The sequence below is a fragment of the Anabas testudineus genome, chromosome 21 (genome assembly GCF_900324465.2).
Source record: "Anabas testudineus chromosome 21, fAnaTes1.2, whole genome shotgun sequence".
NCBI classification, from domain to species: domain Eukaryota; kingdom Metazoa; phylum Chordata; class Actinopteri; order Anabantiformes; family Anabantidae; genus Anabas; species Anabas testudineus.
In genome coordinates this window covers 4,070,805-4,098,186 of record NC_046629.1, presented here as the reverse complement: position 1 = coordinate 4,098,186, position 27,382 = coordinate 4,070,805, and the positions used below count along the sequence as shown (strand labels likewise).

The 27,382-nt window shown below is 41.6% G+C and overlaps 2 protein-coding genes across 2 annotated transcripts; both read right to left on the bottom strand.

Annotated features, from left to right (window-relative positions):
• Window positions 1-234: 234 nt before the first annotated feature.
• Window positions 235-5,578, bottom strand: LOC113173856 (tumor necrosis factor-inducible gene 6 protein-like). The gene is given in 7 exon segments (XM_026377451.1): window positions 235-1,147; window positions 1,239-1,279; window positions 1,372-1,600; window positions 3,345-3,506; window positions 4,443-4,491; window positions 4,493-4,581; window positions 5,438-5,578. Coding segments are annotated over 7 exon segments (777 nt in total). The 5' UTR covers window positions 5,538-5,578; the 3' UTR covers window positions 235-1,040.
• Window positions 5,579-12,010: 6,432 nt separating this feature from the next.
• LOC113173860 (integrin beta-5-like) lies at window positions 12,011-16,723 on the bottom strand. The gene is made up of 4 exons (XM_026377462.1): window positions 16,577-16,723; window positions 14,717-14,836; window positions 14,001-14,167; window positions 12,011-13,922 (listed from the first exon to the last, which is right to left on the bottom strand). Exons 1-4 carry the CDS (start codon window positions 16,701-16,703, stop codon window positions 13,827-13,829), a joined length of 510 nt encoding a protein of 169 aa, XP_026233247.1. The 5' UTR covers window positions 16,704-16,723; the 3' UTR covers window positions 12,011-13,826.
• Between the last annotated feature and the right edge of the window lie 10,659 nt (window positions 16,724-27,382).

The window sequence follows — 27,382 nt, the reverse complement described above, 5'->3', positions numbered from 1 at the left end:
TCTTCTAGTTGGTTTCTCCATGGACATGGAAAGTACAGCAAATCACATGCTTGATTGATCAATGCAGCACTGTCATTTTGTAATATTTTAAATTTGTTGGATATTTCGTTTGCACAGTAGCCTGCAGACAGTGTTTCTCCTGTCTGATTATTCACCTGTACAAAATATTTCAGGGATATGTTTCCACACTGAGGGTTGACTTGTTAATTGACATCAGGAATTACTTTCATGACATGAGCTAAAGGTTTTGGATGAGGTGCGTCCGACAAAAGCTACTGACAAAACCTGTGAACTCAATAATCAATAATAAGAACAATAATAATAATCAAAAATAATCTGCTTTTAATAGAGAAACCTGATGTTTGTTGTGATTTTCAGTGTACTTACACACAGTACCAGTAACAATGAGACAACACATGCACATACATTGTACACAGAGTTGTTATCTGAGAGCGTTTGTTATTTCTACTTTCCAGAAAACAAAACATAATCAACATATTAGTGATGTTTAGACATTAATGCATCAGTAAAGAAAAAATCTCCTTCTGCATGACGAATACCTTTATATTTGGTTCTTTAAGTATAATAAGATGTCAGTTAAAGTACTTTCACTTTAGGTCTGAAGGTGTCAGATTTCTGCAGAAATCTTATTTACATTAATGTTTTCAACAGCATCAACAGGGTTTAAATACCTTTATTCTACTAATACTGCTTACTTTAAATACTAGTTTTGAAAATTTAGAGCATGAAGTTAACACATTAACTTAAGTAAAGAATTTCAAGAGGTACTTCTACTTTTAGAGGAGAATCAATTGAACTTTACTTGAGATAGATACAGTACATAGATTTACAATAAAGACAGTAAAGAACAAGCAGGACCCCTTTAGAGGAAAGTAAATAGAAGTAAATATTCTAAGTAGATACTTTAAAGTAAACCACGTGTGTCAGGGGATTTATTATTTCAGAAACTGCACCTTTTCTTTGAACTCTTAATTGGCCAACATGAGGTATTGAATCATAAATACAGCAACTACACTACATCAGTGTAGAAAATCCTTGTGCGATGCATTAACTGCTGTGTATTGTAACTGGAAGCCTCCCGCAGTAATCGAAGCATCCGAGAGGAACTTTAGCGTCATCACGTTTCCTGTAAAACAAACAAAATCAGCTGTAAGGTAGGTCCAAAACCCTTTACTTATAAAATCATTACATGCAGAAATATTCAGTCACCATCTCACCTGTGCTGATGATGTCATCAGGTAAATAATCGCCACAGAATCTGTAAACACACAGACAGGTTTAGAATCTACTTGTGTAAAGCCTTTGAACAGAGAGACATTTTCCTGGTGAAGTATCTTGACTTGTCCTCACCTCCCAGCAAAGCCCGAGACATCATCGTAGCTGTCGTACACCTCCAGGTAATCTGCTAGACATGATGTGTCGTCCTCCACATCAAATTCCAGGAAGTGCAGGTGGATCCTTTGGCCCAGACGGACACGGATGTGCCAGGAGCAGATCTGTTCGTCCTGGTACTCTGCAGGGAAGCCAGGAGACTGAATAATCTTCTGCTGATCTGTCAGCACACCGCCGCACTCCTTGGCTGTGAGACACATAAGTCACATGATTAGTCTTCTGAAATACAGGTTTCATACTTGGTTCACAAACTTCAGGTGTGCAGCAATGTGCTTTTTAGTGAGCAGCAGCTTCCTTCGTGGTGTCCTGCCATAGACAACCTGCTAGTTCAATGTTTTACCTTCGTTAGCCAGTTCCAATGATGCCTTCAAATCTTTGTCACTCTGGGTTGTTTCTTTACCTTTTTCTTTAATGAGTGTTTTTTGTGATCTATATATACAAATCTTTTATAAATATATCACCAGTGATCATCATGCTATCTTGCATACAGCGTTTACACATCTAATCAAGATAAAACTGTTTATTTAATATGTTTCTAAGACTAAACAGTAATTGTGTGGGCCATAAAACCAAAACAACAAACTAAAAAAGGCTAAAACTCAATCAAGAGAAACAAGGTTGCTGCAGTTTGTTACTCAAACAAAACGTTCTGTTTCTAATGTGGTTGATCAGTCATCAGTTGACTGTACTGTATTTGGCATAACCCATATATAACCGTGGAGACCCAGGCCAACAGGTTAAGAGGAGTCATCAAGTCTGAGGTTCCACAGACCCACTCACTGTCATCACCGCCGTTTGAAGCTCGTGAGGGGTGATATAGAGACTTTAAACAGAACAGGATGGAGTCCTGAGTCAAAGCCACAATCTCCGTACCACCCTGTGAGTTATCATAGTCATACCAAGACTAAACCTGGAGGAAGTAAGATGTGAGTGGAGGAAGTGAGTGAGTGATAAGTAAATGACTGAGTGAATGAACCAATAGCTCCACTAAGATTTCACAACCTTCCTGATTCTTTTCAAGTCAAAGGATGTTATAGTAAAAACTATTTAAAAGTACCATTTTGTGAGGAAACCCCAAATAAACTGCCCACGACACCGTAATGTTCTGAATTGATCTGGTTTTGCCACTGATGTAAAACAACATTAAGTCTTTTGTGCCTGCAGGACGTCTGCTGGAAAAGCTTTTGATGCCACTGTCACCAGTGTAAACATGTGCGTTTGATTTCCTTTCCCCAACAAAAGGATTTCTTTTTGCTGCTCTGAATTCAGAGCTCACACGCAAAAGTCAGACCCCCAAACCAAAATGTTTCCCATGAACAGATGTACGATCCCACCAGCTGTTTAAAGCAATACTGTGTCCAGTCAGTGGTTTTATTCTATAGTATAATTCATGTACTGTTAGGGTTAGGGATATTTATGAGCTACGTGATGAAATGTATATGATGTGAACGTAGCCCTATTGCTTCATGTCTGTTCAGATACTTTCCAGTTAACTAAAGACTAAAAGATTAAGATTTAGTGCTTTGAGTTTTGGTGTCAGTATCATTTGACAGAAGTGCATTTTCATAATACACACCCTGGGTGTGTAGCTGCTGCCAGGGATTCAAAACACACTGGACCACATTCACATCATGCAAATAAATAATAATACAATATAATGCAAATAAATGGCCACGCTCTCCTCTTTATGTGACTCTGTGTATACTCAGGTATAACAAACGATTTCTATTTTAGCAGCATGTTATATATATATATATATATATATATATATATATATATAGAGAGAGAGAGAGAGAGAGAGAGAGAGAGAGAGAGAGAGAGAGAGAGAGAGAGAGAGAAATATTAATAAGTGCAGCTTTAAGCACTTCAGTAAAGTGCTGTAAGTCATCTATTACATTTACATTAATTTACAGTCTAAAACATGTACTCACAGTTTGGGTTGTAGCAGTACACGTCCCATTTCTCGCTTTTGTTCAGCCTGTATCCGTACTCGATGATGCCGACCTTCCCAAAACCGCAGTTTGCACCAGGTTTGACGATGGGGTAACCAACGCGCCCTTTGTCAAACCATCCAGCTGAACACACGTGGAACCCTGAACGATGGTAGAAGAACAACGACAGTCAATAGTTCTTCAAATTAGAAATAAATACTTCAGTTTGTCAGATTCCTGCACTTATGTTTCTGCTGAACACTAGTCAAAAACTAAAAACTTAAAATAAGACTATTAGTAGTGTGGTGTCTTTACACAGCACACACACACACACACACACACACACACACACAGGGTCTTCTGGTGACCATTAAAATATTTAGTGTGGGCTTCACAGATTAGCTCAGAGCCACAATCAGCAGACCACAGCAACAGCAGCACAGATAAAACAGGGACTTCCTGGGTAGACGGCCGTGAGCTGGAGCAAGTGGCTGGATGCAATCTCTGTGCCATGGGAACAATGATATTACCCCCCAGAAGGTGGTAAAGGGCTTTATACAGCCCTGGTGGGGCAGTTTAACATTGGGCAGAGTCATGCAGTATCCACATGAGCCTCTAAATGTGGGTTAAAGGTGTGTGTGTGTGTGTGTGTGTTTAGAGTGATCTATGTGGAATACAGTGTTAGTAACTGTGTTCTCATTAGTGCAGCAGATTTTATCATTGCACTTTCTTTAACTTAAAAGAAGAATATAAGCATCTGAAGCAGCTGTTACTTCACAAATTGCTGCTCAAGGTTCTGGGTTCACTGACGCCTGGATGGGAACAGACAGGCTGGATGGTGCTGAGATCAATCAGTCTGTAACCTCACTACTAGATGTCTTTAAATCTTACACGCTGCACTTTTAAAGCTTGTATCACTACACTACTTTGATTCATTTCATTGATAAAATAAACACCACTCGCCTCTACTTTGTCAAATGAAGTAGTATTTACTGAATGGATTGAACTGTCTCATGAACTGTGTGATGATCCAGCTCTTTTCCTGGAGTAAATCATCCGACAGAAGCTCTGGATGTTTGTGAGTGAGCTGCTGCAGACCTATTTGACGAGCTGCCTCCAGTTGTTCATAAGTGGCCAGCGCCCCCCCCCTCGTATTTGCAGACAGCCTTGGCCTCTTTATACGTCAGCTGGTATCTCCCTTTGCGTGATTCCCGGTGGTAAACTCCAGCTGCTTGTTCTGTGGACGAGAGAGAAAACAAGAAAAGCTACTGACAAAGTGTCTGGAGTTGAGCAAGAACTGCATGTGTCTCCGAGCACTGAAACACGTTTAAAGGATCTGTCAGCAGCAGAGTTAGTGTCGTCTGTGACGAGAGAGGTTAAATTCACAAAACACAAAACATGGAGAAGAAAAGCTACTGTGCGACATTTTCCTTCAGTCTGGAAGTTCACCAACAGTCTGGTCACTTGCTCCTCGATGGGGAGTCCTCTGCTGATCCTGTTTTGACTTTACACATGCATGACTGCAAAGGGGCAGGAAACACTCATAACACATCTAACGTCTCAGTCTGAAGAGAGGTTTTACTGAGATGAATGAATCTGTCATGGTCGCTGCTGCAGGAGTTACAGAAGGTAAATTATAGAGTAAATAACTGTTTCTACTAATTAACTGTTTTATTTGTGTTGTGCTGTCTGAAGCCTCCTCTCACCTCATAAAAAAGAATTTAAAGAAAGTAAGTGAACGTCAAAAGTGGATGCACAGAATCAAAACTGTAGCCTAATGATGATGATGATGATGATGATGGTGTCTTTACCCCTTTTGATAATAATAAGTGAAGATCACTTGGTCTCAAAGTCCCAACTGGTTAATGACAAAGAGAAGATTGATAACAGCTATTCTGAGTTAATAAATAACAAATTAAATACATGAAATCTTTAGTAAACACTGATTCTGGGAATATATGTGGTCGTTCATCAGTTCTTTATCTACAGTGAAGAGAAAAGAACCAACAGGCGGTGAAACCTTCCTCAGTTGCTCCAGTGGAACCAGTTCTTTTTCTAGCTACACTTCGACAATAAGTAAAAAAGCTAATTACCCAGCCATATTGAATTATGAAATATTCCGTTTTTGAAGCTCCACGCCTGCGCTTCCTTCAGCAGGAACCCGACCGTCCAGAGGAGAGCGACGACGCGCATCCTGCAGCCCTCAGTGCGCAGCGGCCTCTCCAGATGCTGCGTGCGCTGCGTCTCCGCTGCTGCTGCCGCTTTATACTCCAACCACTGACGTCTGCTGCCTCCCAGGAGAGGGGGGAAGGAACTGGGTGTTTACTCAAGTAGTAGCCAGTAATTAACCACAGCTCCACTGACTTACACCAGGAGCTCTTTTCTTTTTACATTATTCAGCAGTAAAAGTAAGAGTGTGGTAACTCATGAATCCAAAAAGGATCCGGACTGGAACTGAGTTTGGTGAAGTTAAAACACTGAGGTTAATTCTAATAATTCATCTTCATAATGAAGAGTTTAACCATGTGACTCTTTATTTGTTGGTTAAACTGTATTTTCTATTATCTGCAGATCAACCAGTGAAGTTCAGACTTGTTGATTTATTCTTTAATTTTAGTGGATTTTAATTAGATTTTTTGAAAAGTCTGTGTCAAGACTTCAGCTTTGAATGTTATAAAGACAAAGAGCTGGCAGTGTACAGTACAGTAGTGTAAGAGCTGGAAATAAATCACGGAGGAAGAGACTTCATCTCAGGTGTTTGTTGTTTAAAGTGGTTTCGAGTGAATTAGAACAATAAATGAACCGACAGCTGCAGGAAGATGTTCATGGTCTGATCACACGTTGACTAATGCTTTTTAATTAATGCAGTGTTTTGATTATGTTGTTCTGTGTTTGTGTTTTAACTGAACAGAAGACTGGAGTTTCTCCACCCAGGTCCCCCACAGAGTCTTCTCAGTACAATAGCTCGGGGCACGTGGTGGGGGGCCAGTGTTTCTACGTACAAGGATTACTGCTGAACACCACATGTGAGGTTTTTCTGGATGGTAACCCTCTCCCACAGCTTCAGAAATGGAGTGCAGCTCTAAAAACACATAATGAGTTAAACTAGATCCTAGAGTTTCCTGTAGTTGGGAAATATTGAAGAAAGGTTTCGTAACATTAACAGAGCTTGAATGAAAATGAAAATACTTCTTGGTTTAACCATTATTACTGCAAAGGTACAGGTCAACAGGTCATATTGTTCTTAATGTAGGGTTTATATTTTAGTTTATTGATACAAGAACTATGATATGAAAATATAATTTTCTTGTTTAAAAAGTGAAAAGTCATGTTATAGTTCTAGATTTCCATGCTGCTTGATGAGAACTGATGCAGCATTTTGAAAAAAGCAAGAATCAAACAAGAGTCAGACTGAAACCTGGGTGCCGCTTGACGTAGAGTTGAGCAGGGGTGGGTTTATCTTTACCTGTCCACGTTTAGAGTTGGAGTATGGAGACCCACATTTATACATTTATTCATGGACAGGAGAGCTCCCCTTCATCATCCAGTGCAGCTTTGGAAAATGACCTTGATGCCTCTGCAACATGATCCACAAACATGCTAATGGCGGCCGGTTGAAATGGTCCTGAATTGGTTCCAGATCTGGGAGGAAATGATCTTTGCTTTCTTAAATCTCCCCAAGTGCCTCTCCCATTGAAACCCACACGGAAAGTCCGTCTCAGACACAGTAATTGTGACATGCTGTACAGTACAGCAGCTTTAATAGGAGATTCATCATCGTTTCCATGTGTCCCACTACTGCCCGACTGCTTACGAGCGTCTGTATCATAATGAAATAACAATCAAAGTGTTTATGATTGTTTGTTCTACTGACATCATGTCTCTCATGAGGGTCTTAAAATAAAAACATGTTGAACGTGCACAGAAACCGAGGGGATGACGGCACGTGTTTGAATGTACAGAACAAAAATAAATCAGCACAGAGTTAATAACGCTCTGTGACCTACATCATGGAAACTGTAAACACATGCAGTACTGTGAGTGTCTCCGTGTATTTATGATTCACTGAACTACATTAGAGTGAATTTAAAAAAATATCCAGCAGTTCAAGTTGAATTGATGTTTCTGTGTTTGCAGGTTTTAGTTTTTAAACATAGAGTTTAACTCACCGACTTTAGTTCTACACCTGAAAATATATTAATGTTCGTTAGTTTACAGGAGGAAGGTTGTAATTAAATTAAGTAATTCCTTATTCCCTATACTGAATGCTAGTTAATTGATTTGTTTTAGTTCCAGGATGTCTGAACGAGTTTAGTCTAGTGTAATAGTAGTAGTAGTAGTAGTAGTAGTAGTAGTAGTAGTAGTAGTAGTAGTAGTTAGTACTATTTTTAGTAGTACTAGGAAACTCTGGAGAGTGTCCCTGAGCACTGGGGGTCTTGTGGAGTGGGGGTCCAGCATGTGGTTGGTATTTACTGCCCAAAATGACGTAATCCATCCTCCTACATAAGTAAACATGTTTCTGGAGCAGAGCTTGTTGAATTGTTCAGATTCTGTTACTATGAGCTGAACCTCCACCTACAGACACACAGACAGGATGAAGCAGGGGAGAACGGCGTCTTTATTCTTAAACCGTTGTTAATATACTCCCTGGATTTAACATCCTGGCACTAACGTGTGTCGAGCATGAGCTGGTGATGATGTTCCTCATTCTGGTGGTCTATGACGCACTCGTGCAGGCACACTCATAGAATTACAAACCTGACCACCTCCTGTATCCACCCATGAGCAGAGAGATGTGAATAATCCATTCACTTATCAATCAGTCTAAAGAGTTTTATCATCATGTCTTCTTAGTGTGAGGACTTGAATAAAACTGATTGATTTTTAAAATGTTTTATATAAAATATGGTCCTAACGACCTGTTTATCCAGCACTGCAGCAGCTCGTAACTCCACCTCATGCTGGTGTAGAAAGCAAACGTAGGCGACTCTTCTGCTCTTTAGCTGTTTACTGTTAAAAGACCAATAAGATCAAACCCACACTACATTTAGATGGACAACACAACACCTGCTCGATCCATCATCACACTGTCCTCAATTATAGTTTCGGGATTCAGGCAGAAAATGGTTTAGGCAAAGTAAAGGTAGCAATAAGAGACTGTAGACATAACGTAGAATACGTTATATATAGAATAATGCACTGTATAAATCCACTGCTCTGTGTACATCACTTATAATCACTTTTATTTCTGCTGCGTAGATTTATCTATGATAATATATCACAGTTTAATTGTTAATTGTAATATGTACAAATACAGTAAATCTGCTAACAAAAGGTTTCATATTAATATTAATTTATTAGTGGTAAGTGGCTCTAATCAGTACTAATGTACAGTACTTGACTTGCTCTCTATGATCCAACAACCGACCTCCTCATTCAGGCGCCTCCTGGTGTTCACACATTGAATTTAAAACACAGACCTCTGTCCTGAGGCAGAACTATCTGTAATATTTGTAGATTTTTAAAATATCTGTAATATTTTTCGATTTTTAAAATATCTGTAATATTTTTAGATTTACTTTTGTGAACAAGTTTAAAGTACAGTAGGTTTTATACTGATGTGAAAGACGACGCTGCTTCAATCTCAGTGTGACTAGAAAGAATGACCTCTAACCTCAGTGGCAAGTCCCTACTGACGACTTCAAATCAGTTGATTCAATAACATGTTTCCTGTCCACTCTCACGACGGCACGTTGTTCCACAGGAGAGTCCAGACACATGATCACATCTAAGTAAATTCACAAGCTGACGTGTTTCCATTCACTAGAGGGCAGCAGATGGCAGAACACCGGGGATCAGTACTGACAGGAACACTCTGCACAGCCTAAACGATCATGATGGAACCCCTGACAAACCCATGTGTGCCGACCCTGCTCTCATTCAGCCACAGCAACAGTAATGAGTTCCCCACAAACTTGGAAGCACTTACACGTCATGTGTGCAGTGATCCGCTGATAAACGTAGTAATAAATATTATTATTCCCAAAATCCAATAAAGTTCACACAGGTATTTACTGTCTAATTCATTTCCTCGTTAACTGTTCCCCACACTCGTGTTCTCAGTCACGTTCATTTGTTCTCATTAACAACCAGAAGCTATGTTGTAGCTACTTGACTCATACAACTAATGAACTGTGGGCTGTGTTGGAAAATGTTAGTGTGGGTCAGTAAGAAGGCAGTACTCCAACAGTACTACAGGGGGAAGCATGTGTTGTCAAGCAAATACTCTGACTTGATACTTCTACACGTGAACCATGAGGTGACTGGGATGAAGTGGAAATATACACTGACCATGTGGATGAAGGGAAATAAAGTGAGTTCTGGCACTAATCCCGTCCAACACCTCACGTATTCAACGCCCACCTCCCACATCAGATGGACAATAACAGCTTTCAGCAGTAGGAGGTCAAAGGTCAAATCATTGTGCCTTTCTGACACTTCTGCTTCACAGAGCTTTTGTGATGCATGTGGTCTGAATGTGTCGGTGCTGTGAGAGCAGGCGTGAGGTCAGTGCACATCAGTGTTCATGGAGGACACACACACACCCACCCACACCCACACCCACAGTCCTTTTTCCTGCTCCCAGTGTGGGAAGAACCAGACATCAGAGCTTCCTCTGCCAGATTAACACTTTAATTAGTGAAGACAGTGTCATTGTTTGGGACATATCTGAGTGTTTAGCTGCTGAATGCTTCAGTATATTCATCATCTGGCCTCTGACTGTGTCTCTCTGCTGTGTGCTGGTAGTTCACAGTGGCTTTTTAGAGCTTTTAAACTGCTGCCAGCGAAGCGAGAGCAGTGAGAGTGAACCAGAGAAACTTTAAATCTCTGTAAAGTCGAGAGGAGCTGCAGATCGACCTGGATGTTCTCTGCTGGTTTGTTACGAGTTAACCCTCTCACACGCTCACATTGTTCAGAATATCCCCTCAGTCTCATATTAAAATACTGCATATATTTAATGCATCTGATTTACCATAAGGTTGGATGGTTTAACATCTAATGATGAAACATATATTCTATGAAGTACAACTAATGAAGCACAAGTGCCTCAGTTCTTTAGTAAATGTACGTACTTGTGTTACTATCCATCTTTGTACTAGAGTTGTATTTCTTTATTCAGATATATATTCTCAAAGTTTGCAGCTGCTGGTTTGTTCCATTAACATCGTTAATTCAGGAATTTTTATGTCTCAATTTAGAATATTTCAATAAAAATGGGAAATGATGTGCGTTTAAAGTCGCGGACTTTCTCGGACTCTGTCCTATCATCCTTCCTCTTTCCCCTAGTTTCCTCATTTCTGAAAATAGAAGCAAAAATTTCTGATAATGGAGCTACATGGGGCATGATACATGTTGGAGTAAAACACTGTGTGGAGATTATTATTAAAGAATAAAAACATTACAGAGTCAGCACAAAATCCTTTATCCATCATCTCCACTGCAGCCAGTAAGAGCACACCGAGTGCATCTACCCACTTACTTACTGTTCCTCTAAGTAGCAGAACTGTCACGTTGGGGAACAGAAAAAAGGAAATGATTCTAAAAATGCAGCATAAACAGAAAGATAGTGTGGTTCAGTAAAGGAGGAGGAAGAAGAAGCCTTATTCAGTAAACAACTAATACACAGTGAGGCTGATGCAAATGTCAGCAGTTTGGCAGGAATGAGGTCATAAACTAAAATATCAGAGATAATAAAATGATGATGAATTAAAATATGACAAAAAGTCAGTGAACCAGCAAAATTAGACTCAAATAAAACCAATGTGGACACAGCAGAGAGAGGGAACCACTTACCTTCTGTGACAATCGATTTTCCGTCCCCTGCCCCTGATTTGTTTGTTGGGTCAATTCAGCCACAGCTAATTAAAAATGTTATTCTGTATATGAGGATGAGACCTTGGCACCATACACGGATTCATTTTGATAAGTAACGCTGCAGTTTCTCTTTTTGTGCGGTGTTACAGTACTGTAGGTGCAGCACTGCTCCTTCCTCTGTGGCGATGCTGTGCCGGCAGAAGACTCTCACACAGGACACGAGGAGAGGGGTGCAGAGATTTATGAGCTCACCTCAAGCAGGAATAACAGAACAAACACTTTTTCCACATCACAGGTTTAGTTTCCTGCTCTTCGAAGTCTCAATGCTCCACACTTAAAGGCAGAAGAAACAGATGTTGGAGTCGCTTAAAGTTCGACAATTTAAATAAGAAACAATGAGTTGTTCTACTTGTGTGAAAAGGTTTTTAAGACCAAACTCTAAACTGTATCGTTGCAATCACGATCCCGATGCTTTAAAACGACAAAGCAACATGTTCATTTGAAGTGAGTGAACACATAATTAAAGGCTCATATTGTAAAGGTTTCTGCATCATCATCATATCTGGGAGGGGTCTAACCAGGGAGGTGTAAATTACAGCATCAGAGGATGCATGAGACCAGCCTCCCTGTCTGTGTGATCACACATCAAACATGGAAGAGCATGGTTAACAGACACAAAGTGTGCAGCTGCACACACACAGTTTAAAATTAGACCTCGCTTCAGGCCACTCCTCCTAACGTGGCCTTTGTAAATATGGAACAGATGACTGAGCCAAACACCACAGAGTCACTGACTTTTCACATAAGCAAATTTATTGTTCTTGCTCCGTGTGTGGTTTTACATAAACACAGTAGATCCGTGAGGAGACGTTCAGGGCTGCTGAGGAAGAATGCTGCACTAAAGGTTTCTGTGTGAGCTGAAAAAAGGTGACTGAGTTTGTAAACGGAGCCAAACCAAGTCGAACCTCCACAACTGGAAACATTTTCATCTCATTTGGCACATCGCTCGCACCCAAGTAATGTTATTTACATCCACTCTTCATCACTCAGTCACACTCTTATACACAATCTGCCACATTCACTGTAAGACCGTCCAAAATAAAGGCAGCTGTATTTTGCCCCTAACGCGATTCTCTGTGACAGTTCAAACTCCACCTCATCCCGTGGGAACAGTGACGGTAGATTTATGACCCTGGACACTCTCTTTTGAGACTTTCTCAATGTTTCCACCCTCTCCTGCAGCAGCCGGGGGTGGAACGTTATAATGTAGCAGCCACTAATGTATGCCCAAGTTTCACTTCAGAGCTTCATGATTTTTAACTAATACAAAGATCAAAACCAGCAATGAAGTGATCTACTAACAAGCCTGAAAATCTAGAGATCCATTGTTGCCCAACATCTATGAAAGAAACACACTTCCTCACAATTTCTTGATGCCCAAAGTGCCGTCAGTGACCTGAGAGCACGTAAAAGAAAAACTATAATAATGCAAATAGTATGAATACAAAGTACAGAGCACAATTCAACTTTTAAAGAATGTAATCTGCTGTAGGAGAAGTCAAGTCCTTCGACTCCAGAGCTGTGGGAGTATGTCAGACTGAAAAAACGACTGGCATCCACTGCTCTTCAGCCAAATGTCAATCTATCCACTGCTGAAAATAGCCCCAAACAAACTCAGTTCATTCCTATTTAATTATTGTGTAAGTAACCGCAGTTTAAAGAAAGCTTCAGCCTTTTATAAAATGAAACTACATATTTTCAACATGTATTTAAAGGTTCATGTCTTCAGTGGGGTCAGAGAAGTGAAACTAACACATCGGTAGTTTTGGTCTTTTCATGGGATTTGTTGACACAGACAGAGAAACAGCCTCAGTCTTTTAGTGGTCAGAGTCTGAGGCGAACGCTGGCATCTACGACTTAGAGGAGAGTGCAACTGGAGCATAGAGCAACACACACACACACACACTCGCAAACAATCGCAACATAAAATGTTAACATTTACCATGTGCAAAACGAAGGTAAGACATTTGTTTAGTAAAGTTAGTAGTACCCAAACGTTGTCATAGCAACCTGCAGAAATATGTGATTTGTAATCAGGAGAGAAATTCAGCTTTTCGGGGTCCTGTTGGTGCAAATTTATACTACAAAAGCCATTTTAGTGTTTATAAAAAATACACAAATACAAGCCAACGTGTTGCCTCCTCTGTGGAAACAGTCGATGGTGGTTTTATGTGATTAGAGTTGTTTTTTATGAGAGTGCATCTTGTGTAACTGCAGGCAAACTCACTGCTAACTCTACTCTCTCTTTCTCACTCTCTAAACAAAGTCAAAGAGTTCCTGCTTTGTTGCTCCTGCACCGACTGCCACTGCTGTCAGTGAAACACGCAGATGAAGAAAAATAAGGCCGTCACACCTCTTTGGTGGGCTTCACTCTTCTCTGTAAATCTAAAAAGGCCACAGCACCCTCCCTCAGACATGGTGTAGTTCATATCACTTGTGTTATCAGTCGTGCTCTGTGCAGAGGGATGAGTGCATTCAGTCCACTTCTGCCCCGTCCTTTAGGGATGTGTTTGTTGGACCGGTCCTGCCGCGCCCTGTGCCGAGGGATCAGTGGAGACCCCCGTTGTAGGACTTTCCATACATGTTGAAATCGGTCTCTACAAAATGTGTAGTGACGGGCTGCTTGTACAGGGGATTGGAGGCCTGATGTGGGAGAGATGAAACAGAAATCAGTAAACTGGAACAAGACAAAAAAATCACTTGTAAAAGACAACAGCCTACCATCTCATATCGTGCACGGGAGCGTGCGCTCTGGAAGCGTGAAAATTCTCGCCGGTCATGAATGGTGATGACCAACTTCCAGATAACGAGCAGCAAAACTCCCACCACCAGGATGCAGCCGACCACTGCCAGCAGCACCGTCAGGGCATCTGTCTGACCACCACACTCTGACAAAGATAAAGAACGTTGTTACGTGTGAGCAGAACAACCAGCAGAGGGAATACAGTGCTGACCTTAAAATTTACTTTGTCTGTCTGGTCTGGTTTCCAGTGCAAAACGGGACCACAAAGGTGGGAGGTTCATTCAAATCAGGCAACACAAAGCAAACTGTTCATAGACAGATTTAACGTGGTAAAAGCTGGAACATCAGTCGTCTGCATTTATGCACAGATAAACAAATATAGGTGAATCTTACAATATGTGTTGAGCAGAGCTGCTCTGAATGTAAAGAAGAATAAATGTGCAGCCTCTGATTTGGGAAGTGCTACATCAGAGCGATGCTGACTGAACCTTCTGCATGTGATAGAAAGGCGATGTGTCTCCTCTTGCCCAATGAGAATTGACACACGCTCCAACAACCCCGTTACCATTAGCAGAATAAGCAGTTAAGACGACAGATAGATGGATGAATGGTTTGGGAAATGAGGCACGTAAAACCCAGCAAGGCTAAAACAGAAATATCTAATTAAAGCTGTTTAGCTGTTCAAAGCACTAACCTGGCTCTTTAAGAGCTGTGAGGATGGACTGTCCGCTGGCGTGCTCAGAATATGTGAACTTCATGACACAGTCATTGTCTGTCTTATACAGACACAGCACAGCACCGGACTCATCTGTGTCTGGAAATGAGAGAGAAAACAGGACTTTCAATCAGTTATTTAAAGAAAAGCTGATATGAACGGTGCTAAAGTATCAATTTCATGTTGGATCAGGCTCTGTCAGTTTAATTACTTATTTTATTTGTGTGTTTTGACCACTAGAGGATTTAATGAAACAAAAAGAATCAGTTTCCTGTTTTGAAAGAAGCAGCAGACGAATATTATCTTTCAACATTTGGCTTCAGATTCAGGAAAAAAGGAGGAGGAATCTCACACAGAGGGGAAAAACACTTTTTTCTCTTGTAACCTAAATTTCTTTTCCGTGAAATCACAGAAATCTAAAAAATGCAGTCTCTAATTGAGATGCTGATATTCTGGGATGCTCCTGTCTTCAGTCAATCTTCATCACTCAAAAAGGCTTATGAGGGAGGGTGAGGTCAGTCTGCCCTCATCCAACCATCCATGCTCTCATCCCCCCCCATCAGCCCCTCCTCCTCTGGTTCATGCACAGCGTATCTGGAATGTACATGTGGAGTCCATTAAGGCCAGTCAAATGGCTGAACTAGTGTGGAATGCTATGAAACATGTCGGATGTGGGCCAGGGCCTTGCTGTGCCAATATGAAATGGTCGTATAATAATCTCTGTATGTAAACTGTCAGTCTCAGCCTGCAGCATCTCAGTGCCATGAAGTGCCATAAATCACTGTGCTCCTATCAATACATCCCTGAACATCTTGACTTTTTCCCACCAGAGTGAGACGAGTAAAAAACATCTTTTTCCTCTAGCAGTAGAAGGTTTTAATGGTTGTTCTCTATAAAGACTTGAAAGATCAGAATTTTACTTATTACTTGTTGTTATCACATCTACACACTGTAAATGTTTGTTTAGTAGGTGGATCCTCCCTGCAGAGATGGTACAACAGGACAGGCCTGTGCAGGATTTTATAATTGAATGGACTGAACTCTTTGACCGGGCGTGACTGTTGTTGCCGGCAGCGTAGAGTGAAGGTGTCTGTGGAGCTGTGAGAGGCCCAGACTGACACCTGCCACATAATAACATAAACATGAGGAGTGGGCTGAACATTGCACTGTGGGTGTGCCTTTATTACTAATTACAGAGGTGTGTAAGGTCTTAAATAAGGACATGTGTGAGGCAGAGCATTCCCAAAGACTGAAAGCATTGAGCCATAAAAGTCAATGATAATGTGTGTGACAAGTAATCAGCTGAAAAGTCAGTTTATATTTTGTCAGTACAATTGCTGGTCTAATTTTACTTTAGCTGCATCACTTCAGACAGACTGACCCATATTATTTGTCAATACATCAAAGCACACTCCTGTTAAAACTATATGTAATAATGAAAAGAAACCATTTCCTACAGTAAATCAAACTGTGATTACAGAACGCTCTAACTCCATCTTGTTATTAACACATTGTCTGTGTATAAATATTTAAAATATGATTATCACTGGAATCGTAATCGTGCTGTTAGGCTGATGCTGATGAGTGAGTGGTTGTATGAACTTCATCACATCATACGTGCTAAATATGTCACATTAGCTGAAATAACTAGACGACCTGCTGTGCTTTGGCGAAACCACCAATATCAACAATCAACAGACTAAATAGACGTGACAGTCGAGGAGGTACGTAATGTGCAGTGAAACTGTTGAAAAAGGAGATATCACAGATGTGAGTACTTTTCTCAGTCAGCAGCTGGTCTGTGTGTATTTGTGTGTGCGTGTACGTCTCTTAACTCACTGAGAGACTCCACTGTGATGATTTTATCCTTGCACAGACGCTGGCAAGTCTGGTTGTCTGCAAGCCGCCCCGAGTTGAAAAGCCGGCACTCGATACACTCCCTGAAGCAGAAGACATCATGTTTCATGTAAAAGCCCAACACAACTTATACTGAAAGATTTTAAAATGACTTTTTTTATCTGTAAGTTAGAAAGAACGACAGAAGGCCTGAAAATGCTTCTTTGCCATTGTTTTAACGCTGTTTATTTTCTTTGTCCTGGGTACATCAGCTGTTAAAAATGTCCCACTGTGCCCTCGTAAAGCACTGGAAGTAGCTCTGCAGAAAGCTGAACAGCAGGTGAACTGTGCAGCACACAAAACAAATGAGCTGCAGCCAGTGAATTCAGTTATCATCATTTTTCAGATGGATCAAGACAGTTAGAAACTATATTTGAACTTTTTTATTTTATTTAGGCTGGAGATGAAGGTACCGAGCTCCTCCTAGAGCAACACCATTGATACCCCTTTAATGTTCAGAACTATTCCTGCTTCATGAAGTACAACATAACCAGAGTGAAGGAGACATACTGTAAAATACAGCCATGTTACTGGAGGAAGTCCAGAACCAGCTAACATCTACAATCATATCACAGCCATGTGTAGTCCGTCAGGAGGCCTGTTGAGAGGACACAGTAGTTACTCTGCCCTCACAGAAGACTGATAGGCATTTAACACACACCTCAAGGAGCCTGAGCTGCATCGCTGAGTGATGCAAGTTCAAACACAAGGGCGATGGTTTCTTCTGTCAGGGTCACAGATGGCATGTGCGTTATCTGAACGTCTCTCTTACAACTTTGTCTAACCTTTAGCCAAAGCTTAGATAAGTCTATAAGCGAGTTATGGCAGTGTTAGTTTTGAACGTGATGTGTTTAACGACCTGACCCTTTACCTACTGACCTGCCTGGACTGTGTGTCATCACTTGTGATTTTTCACCTTCCTTCTCTAAGAAGCCATTTCCTTCAAGTTATATTACAACATAACAGAATTACATGTGCTGGATTGTTACAGTGCTTCATTAAAGTGAAGCTTATTCCTACAATAGAATTTACCTCTTAGTTCACATGCATCAGGGCAGGTGCGGCATTTTTCACAGGTGTCTCCGAAGGCACCTGGCTCTGTACATTGACAGCGGCCACACACACAGTTGCCTCGACCGCTGCACATCTGCCCATCATCTGAAATACAGGACGACGTCTCCGTGGAGCAGTTACAGTTGTCACCGATGTACCCAGCGTGGCATTTACACTCCCCACAGTGACATTCTCCATGACCTGGGCAGGAGAGAAAAAAAAAGTCATCTTGACAGATCAATCGAAATATAAAAAGGTCTGTTACATTCAGGATTTTCTTATGAGGTTCTCGATGAGGCTGACGTCTGGGCTCATGACAAATTCAATAAGCAACAAAATGCGATGAATGAAAGTGCGCTGATGTTCAAATACTGGTATCAGTATCGCTGTGTGTTTTATTACTGAAATCAGTAATCACATCTTGATTTGAAATCTTTTTCACTCATTCAGACATGAGGTGGAGAGGCACAGAAAGACAGTGAACAGCTGGAACAGCTGGAGCTTTACAGCAGCGACTTAAACTACTTCACTAACAGCGCTGAGAAACTGTCCTCTGTTGTTCCACACTCATGAACTTGTTATGTGCACATAAATCCAACAGAAGGCAAGTCTTCAGGGAGAGATGTCCCCCCTGGACTTTGTTGAAACTGTGATTGGTCTCGGTTGTCTATGTGACCGCTCTCCCGTCAACCACAGGCGAGGACAGCAGCTGTATTGAGGGAAGCATTACTTGACAGGCGTATTTCACGCTGGTTGTTCCTAGACCGTCCACAAAGACCACATTCATTAAGCTGCTATCGCAAATGAATAAGGAGTGGACAGGCTGCAGGATTTCAATGTTCTCTATCAGAAGAAACAGGCACACAGAGAAATATCAGTACTCTAATGTGGTAAATATACAAAGACAGATGCTAAGCTTGAAATCCTCTAAAAGACGGTGATGATCCTGAAGCTGCAAACTGTTCTAACAGAAATCCCACCTGGGCCTGAGCTCCTGTAAAAAGAAGCATGTGGCTTTGTTATTAAATCTGGGACCACCTCCCCCTGTAACCCTGAGAAAACCACAACGTATTGTAGGCACATCTTCATTTATTAAAGGCTGCAGCACAAAAATTAAGAAGCAACATTTTTACCACTAAAGTTAACTGTTTTCCAGATTTCCAGGATCCTGCTTCTTAATTTAGTCTCTGGGATAAACCTTTGGTTGTTGGTTGGACAAAACAAGCCATTTAAAGACATAACTACTGTTTATTACCATTTAAAGATCTACGACTGATGGAAATGATCACCAGATCAATCAGCGAAGAAACCGATTCTACTGTCACTGAAGTTTTTCTGAGCTGTGCGCTAGAAAAGCATTACATGGTTTATCACACCTCCCTAGGGTACAAACAAAACAATGTTTAATCTTTTCAATAACACAGCAAAGACAGAATTAAGATCTAAAGGAGGAGTGGAGACAAAATAGGTCACTGACAAATGAAATCACTGTTGTCTGTCTAGGAGTGGCTGCTCCTTCTGTCCCACATGCACTGTGACAGTGAGGGATGAGAACAATCTGATTGTGCTGCCACTTGACCTCAGATAGAGTAGGAAGAAAACCAGAGCTTATGATTACGTACAGATCCTCAAACAGGTCACGCTGACTTCTCCAAATGAAGAGGAAACATTCTGCCTAATCATCAACCAAGTGGTCAAGGTTGTGCAACCTACTGTCTGGGATAACAGACATGCAGTAAATTCTGTCTGTGTTTGTATTTCACGTCTTACTCATTCGGAGCACGCTGCAGAGCTGTGCATGGGTAAGGTGGAAAAACTGAGACTGATCAAATTAAATCAAATTAACCCATGTTTTGTGTGTAGGAGTGTGGAACACCACTCCCAAACGTCGGTCAGTGACATGCGGCTCAGTCACGACACTGTGCCTGGGAATGTGTCCTGAAACGACAGCAGCGCTGCTCGGACATTCAGAGGACGAGAGGTGCAGCTTTCTGTCAGAGACTGAGGAGGAACGGAAAAGTGCAAGTGAAGCTGTTTTGACGTGGGGTTACTGGTCGACAAGTCCTGATGAGCAAACACTCAGCTTTGCATATTTTGTTTGTATGAGTGAGGTTGTGCATTTCTTTCTGCAACCAGGTGGGTCGTTTAAAGTGGGCCGACGAGCAAACCACTAGCTACAAACTCCTGTTTACCGGTTCGTGAACACAACACGAACCGAGCGCTCACCTCGGAGGAAGTCGAGCGACGCCGAAAGAAGAAAGGAAACACCATGAGTCCGATAAAGACCTTCTGCCCGCTTCGCGGTCAAACGTGTCGACGCTAAACGTGCTTGAATTTTCGTAACTTTATCTTTTCTCTCCTTTTCTGCTGCGTGCTTTTTCTGCTGTTGCCCCGCGAAATCGGTGCGCCAAACACCACGCCGACGTACAAAATTCCCTCTGACCCCTTACGTCACATCCGGGTCCGCCCTGTTCTGCGCCCTTAAAGTTTTCTCCATCCGCTTCGCTTCAGTTTTTAAAATAACGTTTGTAAAACAGCTTTAGTTGTGGACCATTTCTCATCTTGTCCTATAACTATGAGTGTTTACAGTTTTCTTCTTTACTTCATGGAATCTGGGAATCTACCTGATCACCCAGGTGTCAAATTAAAAAACTCATAATCCCACAGGGAACTATTTATTGCTGTTACAGTTGTTCTCCACCCAGCCGAAACGAAAGGAAACACAACCAGGAGAGATCCACGACAACACCAATACAGAAACATCATATCGGAAGAGGAAAACTCAGTATACAACACTCATTTCTTGTATAATTGATGGCACGGTAGAAAGGATCCCTGTGAGTTCTGTGCGTCAATCTTTCACCCTCCTTTCGCTTCAGTAAACTGAACATGCCATCAACAGACCCAAAACTGTATTGTATTAACATCGTCAGCCAAAAGAGAGGAGAGCCTACAAAATTAGCAGCTGATAGAACTGACTTATGTACTACTGCGTGACAAGAAATGATCTTATGAAATGGCAGATTAACTATTACACTCACATTAAGAGAAGGCGGCCGAGAAAGTTGGTGGGCATACCAAAATAATGCTGGTTTGTGTGCGTCTGCATGCATGGTATCGTCTAGTTGGTTTCCATGGACATGGAAAGTACAGCAAATCAATGCTTGATTGATCCAATGCAGCCCTGTCATTTTTGTAATATTTAAATTTGTTGGATATTTCGTTTGACAGTAGCCTGCCGACAGTGTTTCTCCTGTCTGATTATTTCACCTGTACAAAATATTTCAGGGATAGTTTCCCCACCCTGAGGGGTTGACTTGTAATTGACATCAGAATTACTTTCATGACATGAGCTAAAGTTTTGGATGAAGGTGGGTTCCGACACCAAAAAGCTACTGGGACAAAAACCTGTGAACTCCATAATCAATAATAAGAACAATAATAATAACAAAATAATCTGCTTTAAAGAGAAAACCTGATTTTGTTGTATTTTCAGTGTATTACACAACAGTAACCAGTACACAATGAGGACAACACATTCACATACATGACCACAGAGTGTTATCTGAGAGCGTTTGTTATTTCTTCCTTCCAGAAACAAAAATTAATCAACCTATAGTGGATGTTTAGACATTAATGCATCAGTAAAGAAAAAATCTCCTTCTGCATTGACGAATACCTTTAGATTTGGTTTCTACGTATAATAAGATGTCAGTTAAAGTACTTTCACTTAGTCGAACGTGTTCAGATTTGCCAGACCTCTTATTTACCTTATTTCAACCGCATCAACAGGGTTTTTTAAAACCTTATTCTACTAATACATGCTTACTTTAAAATATAGTTTGAAAATTTAGAGCATAAAGTTAAAACACATTAACTTAAGTAAAGAATTTCACGTGGTACTTTACTTTTAGAGGAGAATAATGATGAACTTACTTGAGCTAGATACAGTAATAGATTTACAATACCGACAGAACGAACAAGCAGGACCCCTTTAGAGGAAGTCACTAGAAGCACATTCTAAGTCGCATTTAAAGTTTAAACACGTGTGTCAGGGGATTATATTTCAGAACACTCCCTTTTCTTTGAACTCTTAATTGGCCCACATGAGGTATGAATCATAATACAGCAATACACACATCAGTGTCGCAAATCCTTGTGGATGCATATTCACTTGCTGTGTATTGTACCTGGAAGCCCCCGCCAGTAATCGTCGCGAAGCTCCGAGAGGAACTTTCGGTCATCACGTTTCCTGTAAAAACAAACAAAATCAGGTGTAAGGTAGGTTCCACAACCCTTTACTTATAAATCATTACATTGCAGAAATATTCATTCACCATCTCAACCTGTGCTGATGATGTCATCAGGTAAATAATCGCCACAGAATCGTAAACCCACCAGACAGGTTTAGACTCTACTTGTGAAAGCCTTGGAACAGAGAGACATTTTCCTGGTGAAGTATCTGACGTGTCCTCACCCTCCAGCAAAGCCGCGCATCATCGTAGCTGCGTACACCTACAGGTAATCTGCTAGACATGATGTGTCGTCTCTCCACATCAAATTTCCAGGAAGTGCAGGTGGATCCTTTGGCCCAGACGGACACGGATGTGCAGGAGCAGATCGGTTCGTCCTGGTATCTGCAGGGAAGCCAGGAGGACTGCATAATCTTTGCTGATCCGTCCGCCCACACCGCCGGCACTCCTTGGGCTGTGAGACACATAAGTTCACCTTGATTAGTCTTCTGAAATACAGGTTTACTACTGGTCACAAACTTCAGGGTGCAGCAATGTGTTTTTTAGTGAGCAGCAGCTCCTTCGTGGTGTCCTGCAATAGACAACCTGCTCGTTCATGTTTTACTTCGTTAGCCAGTTTTCCAATGATGCCTTCAAATCTTTGCACTCCTGGGTTTTCTTTACCTTTTTCTTAATGAGTGTTTTTTGATCTCTATATACACCTCTTTTATACCATATATCACCAGTGACATCATGCATCTTGCACACAGCGTTTACACATCTCATCACGATTAAAACTGTTGATATTAATATGTTTCTAAGACTAAACAGTAATGTGTGGTTTTGGGGGGGGGGGGACATTACACCCAAAACAACAAACTAAAACAGGCTAAAACTCATCAAGAGAAGAACAAGGTTGCTGCTGCTGCATTTGTACTCAAAAACAAAACGTTCTGTTCTCTGTGGTTGATCAGTCATCAGTTGAACTTTACTGTATTTGACTTACCCCATTATAAACAGTGGAGGACCCAGGCCAACATGGTTAAGAGGACGTCATCAAGTCTGAGGTCCCAACCCACTCCACTGTCATCACATGTTTCAGTCGTGAGGGGTGATATAGAGACTTTAAACGAACAGGATGGAGCCTGAGTCAAAAAGCCACAATTCCGTACCACCCCTGGAGTCTCAGAGGCATGCAAGACTAAACCTGGAGGAAGTCAGATGTGAGGGAGGAAGTGAGGAGAGTGAGTGATAAGTAAATGACTGCTTTGAATGAACCAATGCTCCACAAGATTTCAACAACCTTCCGTTCTTCAAGTCAAAGGATGTTATAGGAACAAACTAGTTAAAAGTACCATTTTGTGAGGAAACCCCAACTAAACTGCCACGACACGTTAATGTTCTGAATTGATCTGGTTTTGCCACTGATGTAAAACAACCTCTAAGTCTTTTGTGCTGCAGTAGTCGCTGGAAAGCTTGATGCCACTGTCACCAGTGGAAACATGGCGTTTGATTTCCTTTCCCCAACAAAAGGATTTCTTTTGCTCTGCTCTGAATTTCAGAGCTCACACGCAAAAGTCAGACCCCCAAAACCAAAATGTTTCCCATGAACCGATGTACATCCCACAGCTGTTTAACGCAATTACCTGTGTCCAGTCCGTGGTTTTATTTACTCGTTAATTCATTGTACTGTTTAGGGTTAGGGATATTCGAGCCTCGTGATGAAATTGTATATGAGTGAACGTCGCCCTATTGACTTCATGTCTGTTCAGATACTCCCGTTAACTAAAGACCTACACGATAAGATTAGTGCTTGAGTTTTGGTGTCAGTCTCATTTGACAGAAGTGCATTTCATTATAACACCCTGGGGTGTAGCTTCTGCCGGATTCAAACCCACTGCCACATTCAATATGCACATCCATAATATACAATATAATGCAACTAAAGGCCACGCTTCCCTTTATGTGACTCTGTGTATACTCAGGTTATAACACATGCTTTCTATTTTAGCCGCAGTATATATATATATATCTATATTATATATATATATATATATATATAGCGAGAGAGGAGAGAGAGGACGAGAGAGGAGAGAGGGAGAGAGAGATAGAGCGCGAGCTGGGCGAGATGAGGAGGGGGGGGTGGGGGAGGCGGAGAGAGCGAGTTGAGAGGGAGAGAGAGAGAAATATTAATAAGTGCAGTTTAAGCACTTCGTAAACGTGCTGAAGTCATTCTATTACATTTTACATTCATTACCGTCTAAAACATGTGTCTCACAGTTTGGGTTTTGTTTTAGCAGTACACGGTCCCATTTCTCGCTTTTGTTCAGCTGTGTTTTCCTACTCGATGATGCCGTACCTCCAACAACCGCAGTTGCACAGGTTTGGAGATGGGTTGGGGGTAACCAACGGCCCTTGTCGGAACCATCCAGCTGAACCACCCTGTGGAACCCTGAACGCATGTAGAAGCACAACGACCGTTTCAATAGTTCTTCAAATTAGAAATAAACTACTTCAGTTTGTCAGTTCCGCACTATGTTTCTGATGAACACTAGTCAAAACTACAATTAATAAGACTATTAGTAGTGTGGTGTCTTTACACAGCAACACACACACACACACACACACACCACACACACACACACACAAACACAAGGGTCTTCTGGTGACCATTAAAATATTTAGAGTCTGTTATTTTGTTGTTAACAGGGGGCTTCTCAGATTTAGCTCAGAGCCACAATCAGCACACAGCAAACAGGCCGCACAGATAAACACAGTGACCTTTCCTGGGTCGGCGGCCGTGAGCTGGAGCACGTGGCTGGACGCAATTCTGTGCCCTGCGGCAACAATGATATTACCCAGAAGTGGTAACGTGCTTTTACCAAGCCCTGGTGGGGGCTTTAAACATTGGGCAGAGTCATTGCCGATCAACATGAGCTCTAAATGTGGGTAAAGGTGTGTTGTGTGTGTGTGTTAGAGTTATTATGTGCGAATGGCATACGTGTTAGTAACTGGTTCTCATTATGCAGCAGATTTTATCATTGCACTTTCTTTACCTAAAGGAAAGAATATAGCATCTGAAGCAGCTGTTACTTCACAAATTGCTGCTCAAGGTTCTGGGTTCACTGGACGCCTGGATGGGAACAGAACCGGTGGATGTTTGGGGGGGCTTCTTTGAGATCCCATCAGTTGTAACCTCACTCCTCGCTGCTTTAAAATCTTACACGCTCCACTTTTAAAGCTTGCTATCACTACATAATTTGATTCATCTTCATATAAAATAAACACACTCGCCTCTACTTTGTCAAATGAAGTAGTATTTATGAACGGATGAAACTGTTCATTGACCTGTGGCTGATCCAGCTCTTTCCTGGATAAATCATCCGAAGAAAAGCTCTGGTGTTTGTGAGTGGCTGGCTGCAGACCTATTTGAAGAGCTGCCTCCAGTTGTTCCTAAGTGCGCCAGCGCCCCCCCCTCTATTTGCAGACAGCCTTGGCCTCTTTATACGTCCGGCTGGTATCTCCCTGCGGCTTCCCGGTGGACACTCCAGTGCTTGTTTGTGGACGAGAGAGAAACAAGAAAGCTTTACTGACAAAGTGTCTGGAGTGAGCAGCAAAGAAGGAACTGCATGTGTCTCCGAGCACTGAAACCACGTTTTAAAGGATCTGTAAGCAGGAGTTGGTGTCGTCTGTGACGAGAGAGGTTAAAATGCACAACACACAAAAACCATGGAGAAGAACCGCTACTGTTGCGTACATTTTCCTCAGTCTGGAAGTTCACCAACAGGTCTGGTCACTTGCTCTCGATGGGAGTCCTCTGTGATCCTGTTTTGAATTTAAACATGAATGACTGCAAAGGGGCAGGAAACACTTCATCACACAATCTCACGTCTCAGTCTGAAGAGAGGTTTTTACTGAAATGAAGAATCGTCATGGTCGCTGCTGCATGAGTTACAGAAGGTTAAATTAAGAGTAAAAAACTGTTTCTACTAATTAAACTGTTTTTCTTTGTGTTGTGCTGTCTTGAAGCCTCCTCTCACCTCATAAAAAAGAATTTAAAGCAAGTACGTGAACGTCAAAAGTGGATGCCAGACTCAACCTGTCGCCATGATGATGATGATGCTGCTTATGTGTCTTTACCCCTTTGATAATAATAAGTGAAGATCACTTGGTCTCAAATCACAACTGGGTAAGCCAAAGAGAAAGATTGCATAACAGCTATTCTGAGTTCATAACTAACAATTAAATACATGAAATCTTTAGTAACACTGATTCTGGGAATATATGTGGTCGTCATCAGTTCTTATCTACAGTGAAGAGAAAAAGAACCAAAACAGGCGGGTGACACCTTCCTCGTGCTCCCGGGAACCAGGTCTTTTCTCGCGCAGCCACTTCGACAATAAGTAAAAAAGCTAATACCGCCCCAATTGAATTATTGAAATATTCCGTTTTTGAAGCTCCACGCCTGCGCTCCTTCAGCAGGAACCAGGACCGTCCAGAGGAGAGCGACGGAGCGCATCCTGCAGCCTCAGTGCGAAAGCCGGGCCTCTCCAAGATGCTGCGGGCTGCGTCCCGCCTGCTCTGCCGCTTTATACTCAACCACTTACGTCTGCTGCCCCTCCAGGAGAGGGGGGAAGGAAACTGGGTGTTTACTCAAGTTAGTAAGCCCGTACTTACCCAACAGTCCCCCGACTACACAGGAGCTTTTTCTTTTTACATTATTCAGCAGTAAAAGTACGAGTGTGGAACTCATGAATCCAAAAAGGGATCCGGACTGGAACTGGCGTTGTGAAGTTAACACACTGCGTATTCTACTAATTCATCTTCATAATGCAGAGTTTCATCATGTGACTTTATTTGTTGGTTAAAACTGTTATTTTCTATATCTGCGATCACAAGTGAGTTCAAACCTTGTGATTTTATTCTTAATTTAGGGATTTTAATTAGATTTTTTGAAAAGTCTGGTCAAGACTTCAGCTTGAAATGTTTAAATACAAAGGTGCCATTGTACAGTACCATCGTGTAAGAGTCGGAAATACAATCACGGAGGAAGAGGACTTCATCTCGGTGTTTGTCGTAAAGTGGTTTGAGGAATTAGAACAATAAATGAACTGCCAGCTGCAGAAAAGAAAGGATGTTATGGTCTTATCACAGTTGACTAATGCTTTTTAATTAATGCAGTTGTTTGCTATGTGTTCTGTGTTTTTGTTTTAAATAACAGAGTGGGCGTTTTCTCCACCCAGGTCCCCCACAGAGTCTTCTCAGTTACAAATAGCTCGGGGCAGTGGTGGGGGGCCAGTGTTTCTACGTCCAATGATTCTGCTGAACACCACATGTGAGGTTTTTATGGAGGTGTAACCTCTCCCACAGCGCTCAGAAATGGAGTGCCGCTCTAAATAACAACACATCAATGAGTTAAACTAGATCCTAGCGTTTCCTGTAGTTGGGAAAATATGAAAGAAAG

Coding starts and splice junctions, on each gene's coding strand:
- LOC113173860 (XM_026377462.1), bottom strand. CDS start 16,703: ATGAAACATGATGTCTTCTGCTTCAGGGAGTGTATCGAGTGCCGGCTT. Junction 14,168..14,716: donor CACAGCTCTTAAAGAGCCAG/GTTAGTGCTTTG, acceptor TATCTTTGTCAG/AGTGTGGTGGTCAGACAGAT. Junction 13,923..14,000: donor CCCGTGCACGATATGAGATG/GTAGGCTGTTGT, acceptor CTCCCACATCAG/GCCTCCAATCCCCTGTACAA.